We start from the raw sequence: 20,673 nt of genomic DNA, 5'->3' as shown, positions 1-20,673 counted from the left end.
ACCGAACACAAGGTCAAGTTGACGGTTGTTTGAGTTTTTCACGTTCGAAAGGTGGAACAAACCACTTTCAGCCATAACGTCACAGAATAAGGAGTTGGACGGAGAAACATTTTCCGGAACAAGGAAGGCATCATGTTTTACCCAGGAAAGTGCAGGAATGTTGAAATCGCCAAACAACATAATTAAATCGTTTTGTTTCATGCGATTTTGAACAGTCGAGATGTAGTTGGACAATGACAGCCATACATCTGCATGCGAGCTACGATCGGGCGGTACGTATATGTTTCCGATAAAGAGCGAGAAACCCTGTAATAGAATTTGAGTCCATACCATCTCGAGGGCCGTATGGGTATCCGGTAGTTGCGATGACGTGTAAGTGTTAGTACAGGCAATTAAAACGCCTCCGCCGCGCTTCGTAGTACTTGTAACGGCAGAGCGATCGCAACGGTACACATTGTAACTCTTATCGGCGAACAGGGATGACGGGATATCGACGTGTAACCAAGTTTCGGTGAACATAATTATGTCGTGAGATGATTCCGTAAGAGCTAGGGAGAGATCGCGGAGTTTGGTTCGTAAACCGCGGACGTTTTGATAGTACAAAGTGAGCGATGTATCACGATCACGAGCAGTGCTAAGTGCGTTCTGATTTTGGCTTGTGGACGGTAAACACGAAGGTAAGCGTAACCGTGCGTTTACACGACGATTACAATTAATTTTTTTGACAGATTGAATTAATTTTTTCCTCCGAAAAATTAATTTTTTGACAGATTGAATTAATTTTTGCTCCAACAAATTAATTTTTTGATGGACAGATAGTCCTCTACTCGCGATCTTGAACTGAATGTATAAACGCAATTTTTGTCAATTTTATCTTTGATGTGTGAACTTGCGCGCGGAATCCAAACAAAAACCAACGGTGTTTATTGCATAGTGACTCAAGAAGGTGTGAAATATATTTAACTGCTCTCTAAGCTATCTAAGCTCTTTGAAAAAATGAATGAAGACGGTGTTGTACCGGTCACTGATAATGACCATACATACGGACGACGAGGGCGTAAAGCACGTCGATGGTGGGCAATCGAAATGTTCCATCGAAGAGATCAGGCTGGGAGCCGATTGATGGACACCATCATGGCAGAACAAGTGAATGAGACGATTAAAACATTCCTACAGATGACGAAGGAAGATTTTGATCATCTTTTGTCGCTTGTTGGGCCGAGAATTCAGAGGATGGACACAAATATGCGTGTCATCGTACTGGCCCTTCGAGCAGTAGTATGGTGAATGTCCCGGAAGCACAGCGAGCGAACCAATTCGATGGCGCTCCTTGAATGCTGTAGTTGCAAATTCCACCACGTGTAACTTGTTGTTTATCCTGACGTACACAGCGAAAGCAGATGCGGAAGCTTTTTCCTGATCAGACAACTGGCTATCTCAGACTAAGAGACGAAGCCGCTAAGGCTCAATGTCTGTAAAAACCTAAAATAACAATAATAGCTCTATGTGACTATGTGACTTGGAAGATGCTTTGCCGAATAGTTTTTTATATAAGAGCCAAGGTTACATCCAAACCAAAGCATCGGGCGATGTGAAATTTGACAAATTATTAAACTAGATGAAATAAAATTAACAACATCCACCAGTTGGGAAGAAACCCTCGTTTTAAACATGACAACGGAATTCTGTTGCGTATTTTCAACATGATTTTCAGTTTCATCTGTTAACTTATCCACGACCATTATCAAACTAGTACATTTGTTGTTAAAATCGCAGTCGTTTTCAAATCCTTTTTCTTACATCTTGGATCTAAAATGGATGCATATGCTACAACATCTTCTATATGTTATGTTATGTTTTCTTACAAAAACTTTTTATCATGGTTTTTTATTTTTTTGGTAATCTTCTCAAGGTCGTAGCTTTGTAGTTTAGTAGAAAGTACCCGTATAATTACACTGATTTTCGATAAGGTGATATTATTTTCAGTCGAAACTTATTGCGTGATAGTGTCGAATGCTCTTAGTACATTTACTGTTTCTTTCATTATTTGCCAATCGTTGTCTTCTAATGTGTTAGTAACTCTCAACAAGGCAAGGGAAAAATAATTGGTTCCTTATTTCCATGAAACCTTTCCAACAAAAGTTGAATTCCAACTAGTAGGAACAAATCAAAAAATAGTTTTAAGTTCTTTGTAGTTCAGGTTTCTTTGTAGCTCGCCTAGTTTCAAAGCGGCTGCCGAGCTTCTTTTGTAAAACAAAACGATTTGTTTAACGCTATCCACCGTTTGAGATGTTGATTCCTGAACAAAATCTTTAACGGCAAGATTCAACTAGGACATAATGTTTTGACAAAATCTTGGTAGTCAGGCCCCTGTAAGCAATCAGTTGAAATCCCAATGACTGCTAGCGTTCCTTATACAATTTTCCGTGTTCCGGAACTTTCGCTATGCTCTCCTGTATCCTCACTTACGATCTTATCGTTAGTCTTAGTCGATGGATCAGTTGATGCAGGCGATATCCTCGTCCGGTGTTTCGTTTCGAGATGTCGTTTTAAGCTATACGTTGATTTGTGCTTTACTGACAAAATTCTTTGGCACATTCGGCATTTGTATGAAGTTATAGAACTTTGTTGCATAAAATATCCCCAGACTTCACTGCTTTTGCTCTCTGCACACATCTTCCTAATACAATATAAATGCAATAAAGGTTTACGTTAACCGGGGCGGCCCGGTGGCATGATGGTAGCGGAGTCGGTCTTCACACGAACGGACCGGACCAAAATCCCATCCGGACCAATCCCCCGTAGCAAGGACTGACTATCCTGCTACGTGGTAAAATAAGTCGATACGGCCAGGCCGTTCTAACGAAATAAAAAAAAAAAGGTTTACGTTAAGGTTTTACGAATACAATAAAACTAGGTCTTTTAATTGAAATTGAATGCTCAATTTAAAATGTGTGAAAACAGCAATATACAAACTATTTTTTAAAGTAGCTGAAATCTTCTTGTCGTAAGCAATCGTGTCTAGATGCAAGTGAGAAGCGTAAATGCGCTCCAATTTTATGCTTTGACAGTATGTATGTATCCTTCGTCAACTGTGCAGTGAGATCAATAAATCGATAGACCTGGTTTAAAGTTAATACAGTACAATGTAACAATTTTCATTGCATAATGAAAAAATTATAAAATAAGAGCTGGGTTTTTTATTTGTATCACGTTTTTTCACAAGAAACCTTTTCAATTTGTTGCCATCTTAAAATTGCACTTGAAATACATTCTTCCAGAAAATTAGTCATATAACTAATTTATGAAGCTGAACTATAACGACCCTCGTCAATTCTTCGAGCAGTCGAATATGCTAGGATCTTCTGTAATTTTTTGTCAATATTTTTGATTCAACGATAATATCATATTTATTGAACGACAATGTAATATCAATATTTCAACAGTTGCGCAAAGTAGCGACTAATTTAAATTTGATGTTTAGCTTAAATATACAGTTTTTTTATACATCTCTCTCTTCTTGGCGTAACGACCTATTAGGTCATGACTGCCATTTCTGGCTTACTGGACTTTATTCTATCTCATAGCCGGATAGTCAGTCCTTACTACTGGGGATTGATCCAGATGGGATTTTGGTCCGGGTCTATTCGTGTGAAGATCTGCGCAGTTACCATCAACCCCTGGGCCGCCCCCTTTACAAATCCTGCGAATATGTCAATGTTATTGAAATCGTGTAATATACCTAAAACAGTGAGGAGAGTTTATTGAAAGGTGGATTTCATTTATATGAATTATTTATATGAAAATTTTATTTATTATTATTTATCATTTTATTTACATGAAAATAATGTTAGCGTTAGGCGTATATTGCGATAGATGATTTATCGTATTGGTTCCAAGCTTACGTTAGATTTATAAGCTTATGTGATGATTCGTTTATTATTCGTTTCATTCGAATTATCTCATTTAATTTCACTTGACGAATCCGTGTCTTCAATTCCGTCCTATATGCTTGATGTCTTGAATGTGAGAACGCTCTCATTAAATAGCTCTTGTTATATACGAAATAATTTTAAAAGGCCGATTGATTAACGCTAAGATACAAAGGTACAAAAAGTAACGATCGTTCGCGTGGCTCGGCGCAATCCGGTAATACAACGTTTCACTTGTGCTCGCCAACTTTTGTAGGACTACGATCAATAAAGTTTACGATCATTTGCTCAGTAGAACACATATATGTATGCCGCTGTATATCGAATCTACCGAGTTCTCACAAAGGTTCTAGGTCCGCGAAGACCACTGGACTACGACACGGTAACTGAAAATATTCAACGTAATATATGCTGGCCAAAGCCGTCTAGGAACTTTTACAATGGCAAACTTATATCCTCACCCACAATATCGCTATATAAAAGACGATACGTGGAAGTAGATTAATCTCACACACACGCGCCTTGCACACCCTAATTCACATCAGCCTTCACTATACAATACGACCTCCTGTTTTGGAGACCGCACTATACCTGCCACAAATGCGTAATGCACGATGCATTTTAGTTGCAGAACTGCTAAACGGTACGATCGATTCTTCACCATGTTTGTTGTTCTGCGTCAACATTTAGGCACGGTTTGGTTCGCTCATGCTCAGGAACAATCTGCAAATCGGCGCGGATCAATCGGTTGAGGCTGCTGCCGTGAACGATGTTACTGTGTGCTCGAACGACTTTGTGATGATGTCTACCGGCTGATGGTTTGTGTTCCTGGTATTGTCGGTGGCATGTACCAGGCCTTAGTTCCAGCGGATCGTCTTCATTTCCGAGCAACGGAGCCGCCTGCAATCAGAAGTCGAATGGATAAGTTTGCCCGACATATATACAAGTATGTATTGTAGGTACCTACCATGGTGTGTTCCCGGTAAAAGCTCATCTGGTAGCTTCAATCAATCCTGTTCAGCTTCTGTGTAGGGCGCACTACTACTGTGCTATGGCTGATGGTTGTAGTACCTGAAACGTTAAATAATCGATTTGCCCCGCCCCAGTTGGTATACAACTGTTGTCAATTGCTGGCAACAGTAATACTCCAGCCAGCACCACGTGGAGGTTGGGGTCGGAGTTCTGAAATAGTGTTTTTTTTTATTCCAGCATTTGCTAGCCGCCTAGAATGAAAAAGAGTTATCAAATTGTTCGCCACAATCGAAAAATGCTCCAACCCTATCGGGTGTGTTGCATCCCAATCGGGTGCGTTCCATCCCAATCCCCATCCCAATTCCATCCATCCCATCCCATCCCACCCATCCTAATTACCTACACCTGTTCCTATGCTGGTCCTAAGCTGGGCCTACTCAGCTTTCAAAGCGTTCAAAATGGAAGCAAAAACATTCTGATTACGCCGTTTGAACTCGTACTCCCTGACGTACGAGACCAAACTGCCTTTGTTTGTTCCCTTCCTTCTCAAGAACGGCTTTAGCTTACTCCATATTTTCGATCGTTTGTGTGTGAATTTCCCTATCTCCTGGCATTACAAAATTTTGTGAATGATTTACCGTTCTATGCTCATAACCATAAGCCTCGAGCCCGTTATACGCCCGCCAACAATCGGTCAGGACGATCGTGTCAGGCGCAACGTTCTCCAGGATTATGTCATGGAACGTAGACCTATTTCTGTTTTGCAATATCTCTAAAAAATTGATTTTGTCTCGCGACAAATCCCCCCCACTATCCAAACTTGATTGTTTCCGGATGTTCGGCCTCTATTGTACTTACGTTTGGTGAGGACGGACTCGTCTATCTCCACCGTGCATCCTGGTCCCCCGATGATTTCCCTATGCTGCTCTAAATGCTCTGTACACTTTTCCCTAAGTAGCCTAAACCAGTTGTTTACTGTTTTTACTGAACCGCTACAATCTGCCTCGGCCCTAGTGCTGCTAACGTGCGAGTTGCGGGACCACTCGAAGGTTAAGCGGAGGAGTTGCGCAAGCGACAATTTCGAGTTTTGAAACACACTTCCCTTCCGGATAATGCATTCCGACCGTGCACAATTGTCGTTTGCGCAAACCCATTTGTACGCATTGCGTCTCTCAATTACACGCAAAACCATCGAGTGGTGGCACTCCTCGCACACTTGCTGTCCCTTCAATAAACCTGCCTCCTACATCAATCGAACTAACTGGCGCCCATCCTGCGTTAATGCTACTAACTCTGCAATCAACTTAACCTGGCTAAGGGCGCTCATTTTCCCTATTCTTCTAAAATTATTTCCTTTCTGATGCACTTTGCAAAAACACTTTCACTGTCGCGCTTTTCCTCACAATCAATTGCTGGACGGTCGGAATTTTCGTCTGCTGCTTCTTTCGGTCACTTCGCAATCGGTGGCAATCGCTGTGATTAATCAGCCTAATACCGTTAGTTGTTTACATTTCGAATCCACAGTACCTGTCAATCAGTGCGATCGTAAAGACTATGATTTTATAATTGGGAAGAAAATTGCTTCAGATTTTAAATAATGGTTTTTTTTAAATTTTGTTGTTTTATGATATTTTTAAAACATGCGGTAATAATTATAAAGAGGACGTCTCCAGTGTAAAACAGCCGTAAAAAAGCCAGTGTACTCGTAGCCGCCGATTTTATCCTGCTGTCGTATTTTAAGAATCAATGGTACCTATCGCGAGCGAAATTAACTACTAGTCGATAAAAATATCAACCCTTATAATGATAGTTATGGCGGATTGGCATCGCAACGCAGCAAACTTGTCAACCCTTAAAACGGTGAAGGCAACTGCCATGACTACCATACAAATCGTGGGGAAAAAATCGAGAAGTCGTTAAAAAAGTCTTTAACACGTTCCGTACCTCGTCACACAAATATGGGTGACGGCTATGTTTCCTGGGGGCCCGCGTCACCAAATATGGGTGATGGGTATGCTTTAGCGAAACCGCAACAAGTGTGGAAGACGCTAATGTGCACGTTAGGTAAAAATTGCAACTTTACATGAGTTAATAAATAGTTTTCAACAAAGCAAAGCAAATCTATGTTTTATTAAGAGATTTCCTATATTTCATGTGAATTGTTTTTACAATAAATCCGTGTGATATTCGTTAAAACAATCAATACACATTTGTGGAGATTTCGACAATTTCGCACAGAAAGTATTTGTTTTCGTAACAATTTTTCTGACTTGGTCACGTTCTCCAGTTTGACGCCTTTTTTGTAACACTCAGCACACGTTCTTCGTACAGGTTTGCCTTGCTGATTATTACGAACCTCCAAGTGGTGCATTGTTTTTCTTGGCTTTCGGCTAGGAAAAACAAGATGACAATAGCTCTATCTCTTTCTCTCCAACGAACCAAAGAGTGGATCGGACCCACACAGTAGGAACGATTGCATTCGTATCATTATCTAGCAGAATTTGCGATTTTCGGGCCCGCAGAAAATTATACCGTTTTGTGCTTGGTACGGAACGTGTTAATTTGTATCGTGAACGAGCTAAACTAATCATATCAACCCATAAATTTGCCTACTGCCTCGACCCAGTTGGTTAGCTGGTTGTTAGAATTAAACAGGATCCTTTTATAGCCCCTTTTGCGGAGTAATCGGATCACTCTTGGGTAGTAGAAACGCTGAAGCTCTGGCAGTAAAGGATGTTGTGCTAATACCACAGACACGTCCCAAATACAATATAAAAACGGAACCATTTCCGTATCAAATCAATTATCGTTCTGCTGCACTCCAACCAGGAGTTAAAACATCAATTACCTGGCATAGTGTTATCGTGAACAATTGTGATGGACCATAAACAAGGAAAGGAGTAAGTAAATGTTAACTTTAATCATAACAGCAATATGTTTATAATTGCATTACTGTATAAATTATATGCTATACGATAAACGGCCATTAATAAAATCAAATATGTGATTTCAGGAGAGTTCGTTCTACTAAAAATCAACTGGACAAACTGGTGGAAATTATGGAGCGAAACCCCGAGCTGGCAAAAGGTGGTGGTTCAAATCCTACATCTTTTTGGAAGAGTGTGGCTTTGGAGCTTAACTCCATGGGGCCAGCTGTGAAGGAAGCAGCTGCTTGGAAAAGGGTATGGAGCAAATTAATTACATTGCAAAAACTATTTTCTTATTTCTATTTTTTATTTGCTTTATAATCAGAATTGGATTGAAAAAAAGTCGGTGGTTAAAAAAAAGCTTAGCCACAATAAGAAGGAAATGCAGCAGACAGGAGGTGGGAAACCGGCAATGAACACTCTCAGCGAACTGGAAGAGCGAATAGCTGCAGTTACGAATATGCGAGACATCTCCAACAGGATTGAAGGTAGTCTATGCATCGGTATAGGAAATCCGTTGGAGAATCCCGGACCATCACATCACATTTAGTCCTCAGAGCCCGGACCGAATCACATTCAGTCCTCAGAGTCCGAACCGAATCACATTCAGTCCTCAGAGTCGGAACCGAATCACATTCAGTCCTCAGAGTCCGAACCGAATCACATTCAGTCCTCAGAGCCCGGACCATCGCACCAAACCCAGTCCTCGGAGCAACCCACACCTCCTGACCAGGGTAAGAAGACTAAAAAAAGACCAGCAACGACCAGCCTGGAGGAATTCCAGAAAACTATATTACATCAAAATGATCAATCAATTGAGCTTCTTAGAGATATTTCAAACACTTTTAAAATTTTTACAGAAGGAACATTGGAATATTTCAAGAAATTGTAAAGAATATGAAAAATAAAGAGTATAGATTTTAGTAAACGTTTTTTTTTTTATTATGTGTATCTCAACTCTTCAATTGATTTCGTCGGAAATACCATTTACAATCAAAAGGTTGTGCAACATGCAACACACGTTAATAATGCGAATGCATTTTTGTGGTGCATAATGCAGTTGCCTTTCACCATTTATGCATCGAAATCGCCCTTTTAGCATGCCGAATGTTCTTTCCACAATAGCTCGAGCTTTTGCATGTTGTTCGTTGAAAAGAGCTTCTGAGCTATTTGGGTCAGCATTTCTATGGGGTTTTATCAGCCACGGTTTCGATGGATAAGCCGAGTCCCCTGAAATGAAATGCAAAGTGTGCTTAATATTTGTCTTAAAAAGTCATATGAAAATATACTAACCTAGAATCTTGAACATACGATCTCCGCTTCTCCACTTTTGTTCTAACTATGAATATATCGGACTGTCATTAAAAATGTAAGAATCATGATCCGAGCCACTGAACCTAGCGTCCACAAACCGGATCATTTGCCTATGGTCACAAATCTGAAATAAAAATTTTTATCATCAATAAACATATTTTAAACTATCACGAATGTTTCCCACTTACCATTAAAGCGTTAAGGCTGTAAAACCCTTTTCTGTTGAAATATTGTATCGGGTTTTCTCGAGGCGCCACAATCCTTACATGAGTTCCATCGATACACATTTCAACTCCAGGCACAGGCAATTTTGAATAGAAATATCTCCTAGCATCTGATTTCTCGTGTTCTGTCAGATCCATATTTATAACATATGCCAGTTCACGCTCCAGTACTGCTAAGGTTTGATCCAACGTTTCACAAAATGTTGATTGGCCAATTGCAGTATTATAATCGTTACCAACACCCAGTTGGTACGATCCTTGGGCCAAAAATCGTAACGTAGTAGCCAATTTTTCGGTTGCCGTTAAGCCTCGGTTGTGTTTTGGGGAAATATACGGCGATATTTTGCCAAGAATTTCCTCAAACAGCAACTTTGGAATTCGAAAATTTTGAATAAACCTAAAAATGCAACATGTTAACACAAAATAATCCTTTTTGTGAACGACTATGAACACTTTTTGTGAACCAGAAGCGTGTGTACGCCATGATTCTGCTCCATGATTTTACTTACGCTTTATCTGATAGTTCAAGCGGATTTAGCTGTTTCCGCAACCGCCTAGGGCGTGATGCCAGGTTTTTCTCGTCATCTTCATTATTTTCCATGAAAAATAATACATTCAAGATGGTTTTAACTCGCTTTTAACACGCACAACACTTCTTCGTTAGCCGACGATATGAAGACAAACCATAGATTTGGCAAATGGCATAACTACTAGTTCTGTATTTATAATGGTTGGTATGATTTTATAGACTAGTAGGGGAAAATCGTTTGCGTTACCATTTCTAGTAGATATATACAGGGTTTTACACTTTACTTCAGACTGGCAGCACACATTTTTTGACACGCCGCACTCGATTTCTTGTCGCGGGCGCTCATTTTTGATTGCAACCCAGCGGTCAAAATCTTCGTTAAGCGGGCTTCACAGAGGCTTCACTCGTTCAGAGTGAAGCCTCTGTGAAGCCCGCTTAACGAAGAGCTTTATTGTGCATGTATTGGTGTGCAGCGCGGTAACCGCTTAGGTATGGGTGCGTTATTTGCTTGCATATTGGGATTATATCATCATATCATAGGACAAAAAGTAATTTTTTAATAATTTATTATTGCTTTTATTAACATATTTTTCACTTGCACTTTTCTTGGTTATAGATATGGTGTTATGCGTAGGTCTGGAAATGGAACAAAGTATCAATTAATAAATAATTGTAATAATCAATTGGGCAGTGTTCATTGTCTTGTCCTTCGTGCCAATCACTTTACAATAACAAAAAAATACCTACACCGATAAAAGGAAGATGTAAATTAGATGAATTAGTCCAAATGTATTGAATTCAGTGACTTACCAAAATCCCGCTGTAGCCTTCATGTGTTTTCAGCGTCAACTTGTCTCGACGATGCGTTGGTCAACTTTCCACCACTTTTCTCAATGTTGCCTTTCCGATTTCAGTGGCCTAACTTTCCAGTCACTTGGAGGTAGTTGGCTCTTTCGATTGGATGCCATTTTTGATCGTTTTTAATGGTTTTATACACCATTTTTCTTCTATTCTCACAAGACACCTTTCCACGTCGAAGCAAAACAAACTATGGCTACTACGGAAAGCCGGTCCTGTCAAAATGATTTTTTACGCACACATGGATAATTCCATAAGCTCAACGTGTACATACACATCGCGGACGGTGCGAAACTTTCGCAAAGTTCGGAAAGAGCAAGACAAGAACATGCTTGACGAACAAAAAAACGAAGATAGCATGTGTCGATGCGGAAAAGTATTGGCCAACGAGGGTTGGAAGTAGGTGAAACGCAGAGAAACGAGTAAAAGCTTGACCGCTGGGAAGCATCGGATTTTTGATCGGGAGCATTTAATTTCAACAGCCAGATGCATGAAAGCTTTTCGGCCGCATGTTTATAACCCCCCTTGTGAAAGGTTGGTTTGAGCTTGTAGCATTTGTTTATATGCAATATTGTTTGTTTTTTAGTTACTTGATAAGTTTTGGTGCAAAATATGTTTAAAAAATTGTGAGAAGGTTTAAAAAACATGTATTGGGTAACGTATTTGAAGAATTATGCCCGAATCGCTCTAATTCTATGTATGCAACAGATTTATTTAAATGTGCAGCAGTGGATCCTTGGAAATAAACCTATGTCCATAGGATTGGTTCAAAATTGTGCTAACCGACAGAATGGCGCCAGATTTCTAATCTTCTCTTGAGCTATTCACGGACATCGGTGTAATCATTTTGCGTAAACCTCATATATTCCCACGTAATACTGCTGCTGCTTACAATAGGCTTGTGTGTCATTAGACAGGTACGTAATTGTTGGTCCGAAATTCTCTAGCTCACCCACGATCTTGTTTACAGGTATCACACAGGTATCACAACGTGTTACACATTAGGAACACATTTAGAGCTACGCAAACAAATTAATTGGAAGCACACAGTGAACCTAAAGAAAATTAATAAGATTTCAAGCTATGCATTTCTTAATATTTAATGGTGTTATAAGCTCAATAAACTTTATTAAATCCTCGATTGATGTTTAGCATTTCTGCAATATCTTTGCGGGATGCACCATTTTCGTACGCTGTAACAACACGGTTTCAATCTTCGTCAGATGTAGTTTTGTTACGGCGTCGAGGTACAGCCTCCGATGTATCCAAGTTTGCTGTAGGATTATCATGAACAGAATTATCTTCTTGTTGTATTGCAAGGATAAAATACCCAGTACCTCTTTGAAATGCGTAGCTCTAAATGTGTTCCTAATTGTGATACCTGTGTGATACCTGTAAACAAGATCGTGGGTGAGTTAGAGAATTTCGGACGAACAATTACGTACCTGTCTAATGACACACAACGCTATTGTTAGCAGCAGCAATATTTCGTGGGAATATATGAGGTTTACGCAAAATGATTACACCGATGTCCGTGAATAGCTCAAGAGAAGATTAGAAATCTGCCGCCATTCTGTCGGTTAGCACAATTTTGAACCAATCCTATGGGCATAGGTTTATCTCCAAGGATCCACTGCTGCACATTTAAATAAATCTGTTGCATACATAGAATTAGAGCGATTCGGGCATAATTCTTCAAATACGTTATCCAATACATGTTTTTTAAACCTTTTCACAATTTTTTAAACATATTTTGCACCAAAACTTATCAAGTAACTAAAAAACAAACAATATTGCATATAAACAAATGCTACAAACTCAAACCAATCTTTCACAAGGGGGGTTATAAACATGCGGCCGAAAAGCTTTCAACCCAGCTAGCCAATGACAGCAAGTTTGTGGGCGAGAGGAGTGGGAAACAACGAGAAACCCGTTGCGACGCAGTGAAGCAGCTGTGGTTGATGGTTATGGAAGGGGAATAAGAAGAAAGGGAAAACGAGGACAGCAAGAACGGAGGGAATATGTGTCGCATTTTTTGAGTGTGTTGGTGCCATGCGACAAAAAAACCCATGTATTTAAATTCTTACCCAACAATCGTGTGTGGGTAAGAATTTAAAACTTATTCCTGCCTCGTCCAGAGCACTTGATATTCAACGGTTTTTATTCCTAGCGAACGGTACGGTTGTGCAGTAAGCTTCGTGAAATTATTCCAAGTGTTTAAAAGTGCGTGTTTCTACAGTTTGCTTAACAGATTCCAAAGCATTTAACAACTCCGGTGCATTTGTACGGTAAATATTGTTGGCTATTTACAGCAAACGCCGGTACTGCTCACGGTCTGGCGTATTGTTAATTGTATATTTGATGTTGTGATTAATTGTTACCAACATACATTAATGAAGGATTCATTGGTGAAAGTGAAATAAATGAGGTTAAAATCAAACGTGCTAATAATGGTTTCATTTAATTTTTTAAAGACGGATAATTATATGCAACGTATGCGACGAAGTGGTGCATTTTACCGGCGCAAGGTAAAGGTTGCAACACTTATGCGTTCAGCCAACTGTACCTGTACGTGATCATGTGCTGGACATTCATCTACCCAGAACGGTAAGATATTATTTCGATATGTATGTTGAATATATTTTAAAATTATGCTTCTTTTATTGCAGCGGAAAATAACGCAAGAACGGTATCTGCTACAAACGATGAGGACATCGTTATGAACGTTGAAAACAACATCGATGATGAAGTAGAGATCGTCGATGAAGAAAGCAATCTACATGTAAATGATGTTTCTTCAGACGACGACGAAAGTGAACTAGTGAATGTGTATACCGACGGATGGTTTCTTTCCGCAGAAAAAGAAATTATTCATTTTGTGTTTGCTGAAATGGTAGATTCTAATTTAAGAATAGTAGACAGAAAACTGTTAAACCCAAGTGCACAGTTTAACTCGCCATGTTCTTCTTATACCCTGTACATTTTCAAAGGCAAAGAAACTGATTTATCTCAGACCTTTTATGAGTTTAAGCCAAGCGATGTTAAGGCAAAGATGGCAGCAATAAGAACAGAAGATCAGGAGGAAACAGTTTTTGTTCCTTTGCTGCATACATTAATTTAGTGACCTAGGCTGTAGTTAATATTATATTCATAGTATTAATCTTAGTTATATCGCTATTGTAATACAAATAAAGAAAAAAGGAGAAAAAAACTTGTAAAACTAAACGAAATAGTTAATAATTGTAATCCTGTTTAACAACAAATGACATTAGACGTACACAGAGCAATAAATTTACCAAATATCACATAATGTATTTCAAACACCCTCATTACATGTTGATAAACAGTTACATCAAATATTTCAACAAAAGCAAAACAGTCGATCATCCCTTGGCCGTCATAATGGAAAAAGATAATTAAATAAAAGCAAAACAGTTAATTCATTATATGACGATCACAATCTAATTATCAATTATATCAAAAATTAATGTTTAGTTTAAATTGCGATTAATGCATGTAGATAGAAATGAGCATATTTCATATTAAGTTGTACTATTGTTTATAATGTTTTGGAGTGCGAGCCTATTATAGGACCTTATTGACCGTGGAGCTGATGCGCGAACATTTTTAAAGGTATTCAATCTCTGCTTCGCATGATAAAATTTTCCTTTAAAATATTCCATCACTTTATACGCAGGAAGTGTATCGCCACCACTAGCTCCTAAAACGGAAAACAACTGTAGGATATTTCGGAACGGTTTAAAAGCAATTTTAGGATGGGGAATACCGACTCCACTCCAACTGCACGCTGCCATTAATTCTGGAGAAAATAAAATATCAATCGCCATGTGCATGATATACATTTGTCGGTGTTCCCCGGTCTCCGTTTTGATGAAGCTTACGACTTTTTTTCATAAATTCCGCATCGGATAATTGTGCGTCAAAATTTTCTAGTTCCTCTCTGGACTTCATTGTTTGCACTTTGAATGACGAAATTGGCCGGTGAGTGTTCACAGTCTCCATGGCATATTCAAAAGTGGTCAGAAGGTATTCTTGACCTTCTCTCAGGCATCTTATTTCACCTGCTAAAGCCGCTAGCTGACCAGAAACTGACTCTCCTTGGTTATTTGTAACTGGATCGGAAGATGATGTTGATGGAATGGGATCACCAGGATTAAGAGTGTTGATTGATGAATAAGAATGATCATGATCCAAGATAATTGTTGCCAAATCGTGCGCCCGCGGATGTTCAGGATGAGCTGCACAGTTGGTATTACCCTAAAATGTTGATAATATGTGCGTTTAGTATAATCACTTTATACACAACACATTAATCGTCTTGTTCCACCGTATACTTACATTTGCTGGATGGTTTTCTATTTCTTCAAATGCTCCTGCATTGTGCAGCTTGCCATTTATCGCTTCGAATCGTTTCTGAAATGTATGCAATGTTAACACGAATTTCATAAACATAGAGACTTAAAAAGAGTATCTTCACTTTGTACCACAACTATAAAGCTTTAGTTTACTCCCACTCACAGTATTCATGGTGAAAATAATAACGTTAATAATAACGGTTTGCAGTTTTTGCGATACTTGTGTTCGATAGGTGTGATATGTAAAAGCAACACGAAGCGTATGCTTTTCAGGCGAAATTTTTGAATGGACAACGAATTCCTCGAATTTTGTGACAACCATTTGGTGTTGTCTTTTCCAAAACCAGAAAAAAGCACACACACTATGCGCACTATGATTTCGCACTATGATCCGCACTATAATTTCGAACTGCAACAAACATAATAAATTGAAATGCACCGATCGAATTAATATTACCCGTTTGATATATTAATATTAATGTTGATGATGAAAAAATATGGTATTGCACTACTATTGACTCGGTGTTATTCTGATTGATTAAGTTGTGTCGCTATCATTGCAGATCCTTAAGGCTTTGATGGCCGAGAACGTTAAACCTTTCTTTCTTATCTTTGCAGGCAGGCACCATAAATCTTAGTTCGAATCCCAACACTTGCGGACTACAACACAGCTGACTATGAATAAAAAGATACCCACCCACACCACACATATAAAAAACCGTACATGCACTACTCGCGCAGGCAAAGCCCCAGAAGCGAAGGAAAGCAGCAAACAAACATTAGAAGAAGAAGCAGTCGTAGACATACCCACATCAAGAGCAAGTGAAAAATGAAAGGACAAAAAGATAGAAAAATAATATTTTTTGGATTTTTCAATTTGTTTTTTGATTTTTGACCTTTTTTGCGATTACCTACAACCACCGTGCGGCAAAGCGAAGACGTCAAAAACCCACTATTCGCGTTGCAACTGGTAGTGTTGCTCGTAAGGTTATTGGTAAGGTTTTTGCTTTTTTCTAATTTTGACGTCCATAGACGTCTGGCTAGTTGGGAAGCGTCTATCTGTTGAAATTAAATGCTCCCGATCAAAAATCCGGTGCTTGCATTCAAAAATGTGCGCTCGCGACAAGAAATCGAGTGCGGCGTGTCAAAAAATGTGTGCTGCCAGTCTGAACTAAAGTGTAAAACCCTGTATAATGGTTTATAAAACCAAGCAGGTGGATACATTTTAACGACTTGCTTCGCGATAGGTACCAATGGTTTTTATCAATCAATGCTTTCAATGGTTCAATGGTCAATGATCAATAGTTTTAAGATCATGGTATTGTGAAAGTTTTGGAAGCAAAGGAACTAATTTCTCTACTTTGTATTGTAGCTGAATCCAGTACGAGTACTGCATGGATCAGTTTAGTTTGTCAGTGGACCACTCAGCAATTCCGCTGTCGTCCACTGACTGACTTTAAAAATTAATTAAACTTCTCCATGCAGGTAGGTGGAAGTACCGTAATATATAATTAAATGCAAATTTGTAGCATATTACTTACCTCCCTCTTCATTTACCCAACCACCTTTCGATCCTTCTGTGAAATCTGATACTATTGCTTTGTTTCCTCTTCTGCACACTTTCCAATCTAACACACTCCACTCTTATTCATATGTTTCATCAAACCCTCCATTAATTGTTCCGTTTGTACATTCCATCACTCTCCTGGATCTTTGTTGTCCGATTTAAGCTGGGACGACCGTTTTTACCGCTTTACATATAACATATACAGTATTGGACAAAACATGTGCAACCATTCAATACCAATCAAGAATCCCTATTTTGAAGGTTGTTAATTAGTCAATTGCGAGAATCATGTTTGTTAAGTTGATAGAAACAGCACTTCTCATGTTTATTATAACAAAAAACACATTAACAGGTTGGTTGATAAGTCCCCGGTCTAACAAAGAAAATCACATTTTTTTGTCAAAATTCGTTTTTATTATTCAACATAGTTCCCTTCAAGAGCGATACAACGATTATAACGACCTTCGAATTTTTTGATACCATTTTGGTAGTACTCCTTCGGTTTTGCCTCAAAATAGGCCTCAGTTTCGGCGACCACCTCTTCATTGCAGCCAATTTTTTTCCCTGCGAGCATCCTTTTGAGGTCTGATAACAAGAAAAAGTCGCTGGGGGCCAGATCTGGAGAAAACGGTGGGTGGGGAAGCAATTCGAAGCCCAATTCATGAATTTTTGCCATCGTTCTCAATGACTTGTGGCACGGTGCGTTGTCTTGGTGGAACAACACTTTTTTCTTCTTCATATGGGGGCGTTTTGCCGCGATTTCGACCTTCAAACGCTCCAATAACGCCATATAATAGTCACTGTTGATGGTTTTTCCCTTCTCAAGGTAATCGATAAAAATTATTCCATGCGCATCCCAAAAAACAGAAGCCATTACTTTGCCAGCGGACTTTTGAGTCTTTCCACGCTTCGGAGCCGGTTCGCTCCATCGACCAGTAGATATGCTGTGTTATTGTGCCTTTTGAATCCGCTTTCCGGTCACATGACCCCTTGGCACCTTTCTTTAAACCATAATGCACTTCTCCACACTATGGCGCACAGTCGAAGAAAACAACAAAACCGTCGTTGCGCGTTTCTCTGGAAAAATATGTCCTTAATTAATGGGCAAGTTTTAACGAATGTTGATATCACTCACCGTATCCTGTTTTTGGCCGCGTCGCAATGTCCTTCCAACACCTTCTTCATATAATTGTTATGATCATGTTGAAGAGCAGATCTATTATTGTGGCTCTTGTACACCGAGCCAGTCGCACGGCTCTTTTGGATTCCATTTGCACCTAGTACCGGAAGATCCAAACAGAACACTGTTCTCAAAGAAACAATATTGGCACAAATATTGTACGACATGTACACGTTATTTACTTACCAGAGTGTTCAGAAACACTACAGGTCGAATATTTTATCACTAGGGAAAGATTGTTGCACAGATTTAACTAAAAGGATTACTTTAAGCAGAGAAGATGCTCTTTAATCAAAGGGCAAGCTTTGTTTACATTTCTATTTCATTCAATCTGTCAAAACGGTAATCACCGCAGACAAAATGCAACCAAGCCATGGAAAAAGATGAAGAAGAACAATAGATCGCACCAATTCGATCTTTTCGTGTGGAAGAAAATTCAAAGACCCAAACCTTTGACGCACATTTAGCCAAGATTCGGAACCAATCATGCAGATTTAGCCGCGCGTAGAACCAAACGACGTGTGCTTCGACCAAAAAGGCTCGGACAACGTTAAAAAATTCGTTAAATTGTTTGTTGGGCATTTTGTAGGATAATCTCGTATATTTTCATGGTCTCATGACCACCCGCTCTGATGCAGTCAGATTTGGTACATTTGGCGCATCATCGGCCAGCACTGCAAACGTATTTTGAGCACTCCTAAGAGCCTCACTAAACGTGCCGCGTGCCCGCTCGGCTATTGTTTTTGATTGCTCTTTTTTTATTTTTTTTATAAACAGGGCACACTACCACCTCGTGCCACTCGTCCCGACAATGCGAACATTTAAGGTTTTGCATTCCTCGGTGGAGTGTTGCCCCCTACATTTACCGCAGCTTATTTTGCCAGTGCAAAACGCCTCGGAGTGGCCTATACGACTGCCTTGGAATGTATGGCCGGTGGATGGGTATTCTTAGACCCTCGCAAACGAGTGCCTGTGGGAGTACCATTCCCTCAAACGTAATCCGGAGGGAGGATGTCGGGACGAAGGTTTTTCCACCTTCCTCGGATACCATTGCTTTAAATAATTTTTTAACCTCCAAAACACGTACTTTTGGTGTATCTGGCGACGGAAAAGTTTTTAAAATATCCTCCTGCGGATAGTCGAAATTTTCGACCACGCCGGTTACCTCCACCGATCCACCAGGGATAAATACCCGGTAAACCTCCGCATACTCCGTATCGGCCGCTATGGCATTGGCTTGAAGCCGGTCCTTTGCGGTGACCTTGATCTTGTTCGGGCGCATCCGATAAATATCGGTTACACCCGGGTACTTGCCTAAGATCGATGTGGCGATCGATCTCACATCCAACTGGCGCGTACGTGGTAAGGGCTCATTCAATTATTACGTAACGCTAAAATTGTCAATTTTCGACCCCCTCCCCCCCTATTGTAACAAAACGTAACACTAGACGGAACCCCCCTCCATTAATTACGTAACATTTCGTTAACCCCCCCCCCCTCCTTAAGAAAAAAAAAAGAATTTTTCTTAAGTAATCTTGCAATTCCATCGTATTTCGACTAATGCAAAAAGAAACAAACATACTGCCTAATAAATTTACTACTCACGCCAGGCTGACTTGTTTGATCGTTCCTAATTAGTTCCTAATAATAAGTTAACTTAAACAAGGTTGGATAGGTTCTTGACAAAGATATCAATTTCCGGAAGACGCTTCGTATACAAGTCTTTGATACCACAGATCCCAAACGAAGGATTCATTCCCTAATCGTCCATTTAAAAAGCTTAAGAAGCTCGTTTGAGAGTTTACATTACATGGCGAATCGATTTAATCTAATAAGAAAAAGAATTCGTACGTAAATTATGTATCAGTACTGTTCCTTTCTTATTTATCTAGCAACCTTTTATTTGCGTAGTTGTGTTTTGTTAATTCTCATTATTCGTTCATCTTTTTGACTAACTTTTTTTTCATAAAACACAGATTTAAAGGATCTAAAAAACTGGCGAAAGCATAAATACATTTGTTGGTAAAGTAGATTTAGTGAAAATTTTTCAGTTGAACGAAGCTGGGAGTATATGGAACTTATTCAGCTCTAGTACTTACATACGCCAGTGAGACATGGACTTTGTCCAAAACTGACGAAATCCTCTTAGCCGCGTTCGAGAGAAAGATGTTCAGAAGGTTTTTTGGCTCCGTACCTTTGGAAGGACAATGGAGCCGCTACAATGATGAGCTCTATGAGTTGTACGGCGAACCTACCGTCGTACAGCGAATTGGACCAGCCTGGGCCACGGTGGGCTGCTCACGTCATGAAAATGACACCGGACGACCCTGTCCAAAAAGCCGTTTTAGGTCGTCCTCATGAACAGAGGAAGCTTGGTAGGCCCAAGTTAAGATAGATGGCTGACGCTGATGGGTCCCCTAGACAGACCGGGATTATGGATTGGCTAACGACGGCACTTGTTCGTAGGTGGTTTAGAGGACTCCTGCCGCAGGCCAAGACCACAAGGTGCCGGGAAAATTAAAACTCACACCCATTGTTATCATTTAACACCCAATTTAACATCATTAATTTAGAATATTAAGTGAAAAATTGCATTTGCTTAGAAAAAACGGTTAAATTGAATTGATAAGCATCGTAAAATTCGGCACTATTAAAATCAACGCTTCTAGCTGGTATGCTGAGTTTAAATACTGCCATACAAGCACCGATCACGATGTTGCACGTTCTAGTTGGCAAAAGTTATTCATTGTACCGTGAATGAGCTTCCGAGCACTAAACTATATTGTATAATTAA

At 39.6% G+C, this 20,673-nt stretch overlaps 1 protein-coding gene and 1 pseudogene across 1 annotated transcript; one reads left to right on the top strand and one right to left on the bottom strand.

The window, feature by feature from the left end:
- Window positions 1–7,781: 7,781 nt before the first annotated feature.
- On the top strand, window positions 7,782–8,723 carry LOC128297947 (uncharacterized). The gene is made up of 4 exons (XM_053033670.1): window positions 7,782–7,804; window positions 7,918–8,086; window positions 8,157–8,375; window positions 8,436–8,723. Exons 1-4 carry the CDS (start codon window positions 7,782–7,784, stop codon window positions 8,721–8,723), a joined length of 699 nt encoding a protein of 232 aa, XP_052889630.1.
- Window positions 8,724–9,119: 396 nt separating this feature from the next.
- LOC128297939 (putative nuclease HARBI1) lies at window positions 9,120–20,413 on the bottom strand (annotated as a pseudogene).
- Between the last annotated feature and the right edge of the window lie 260 nt (window positions 20,414–20,673).

The sequence above is a fragment of the Anopheles moucheti genome, chromosome 2 (genome assembly GCF_943734755.1).
Source record: "Anopheles moucheti chromosome 2, idAnoMoucSN_F20_07, whole genome shotgun sequence".
Classification (NCBI taxonomy): domain Eukaryota; kingdom Metazoa; phylum Arthropoda; class Insecta; order Diptera; family Culicidae; genus Anopheles; species Anopheles moucheti.
The sequence above is the reverse complement of the archived record's forward strand: the minus strand, read 5'-3'. Positions and strand labels throughout refer to the sequence as shown.

Excerpts from the sequence above, each read along its gene's own strand:
- LOC128297947 (XM_053033670.1), top strand. The coding sequence starts at position 7,782 with ATGGACCATAAACAAGGAAAGGA. Across the intron at positions 7,805-7,917 it reads GACCATAAACAAGGAAAGGA|GAGAGTTCGTTCTACTAAAA; the intron begins GTAAGTAAATGT and ends ATGTGATTTCAG. Across the intron at positions 8,087-8,156 it reads AAGCAGCTGCTTGGAAAAGG|AATTGGATTGAAAAAAAGTC; the intron begins GTATGGAGCAAA and ends CTTTATAATCAG.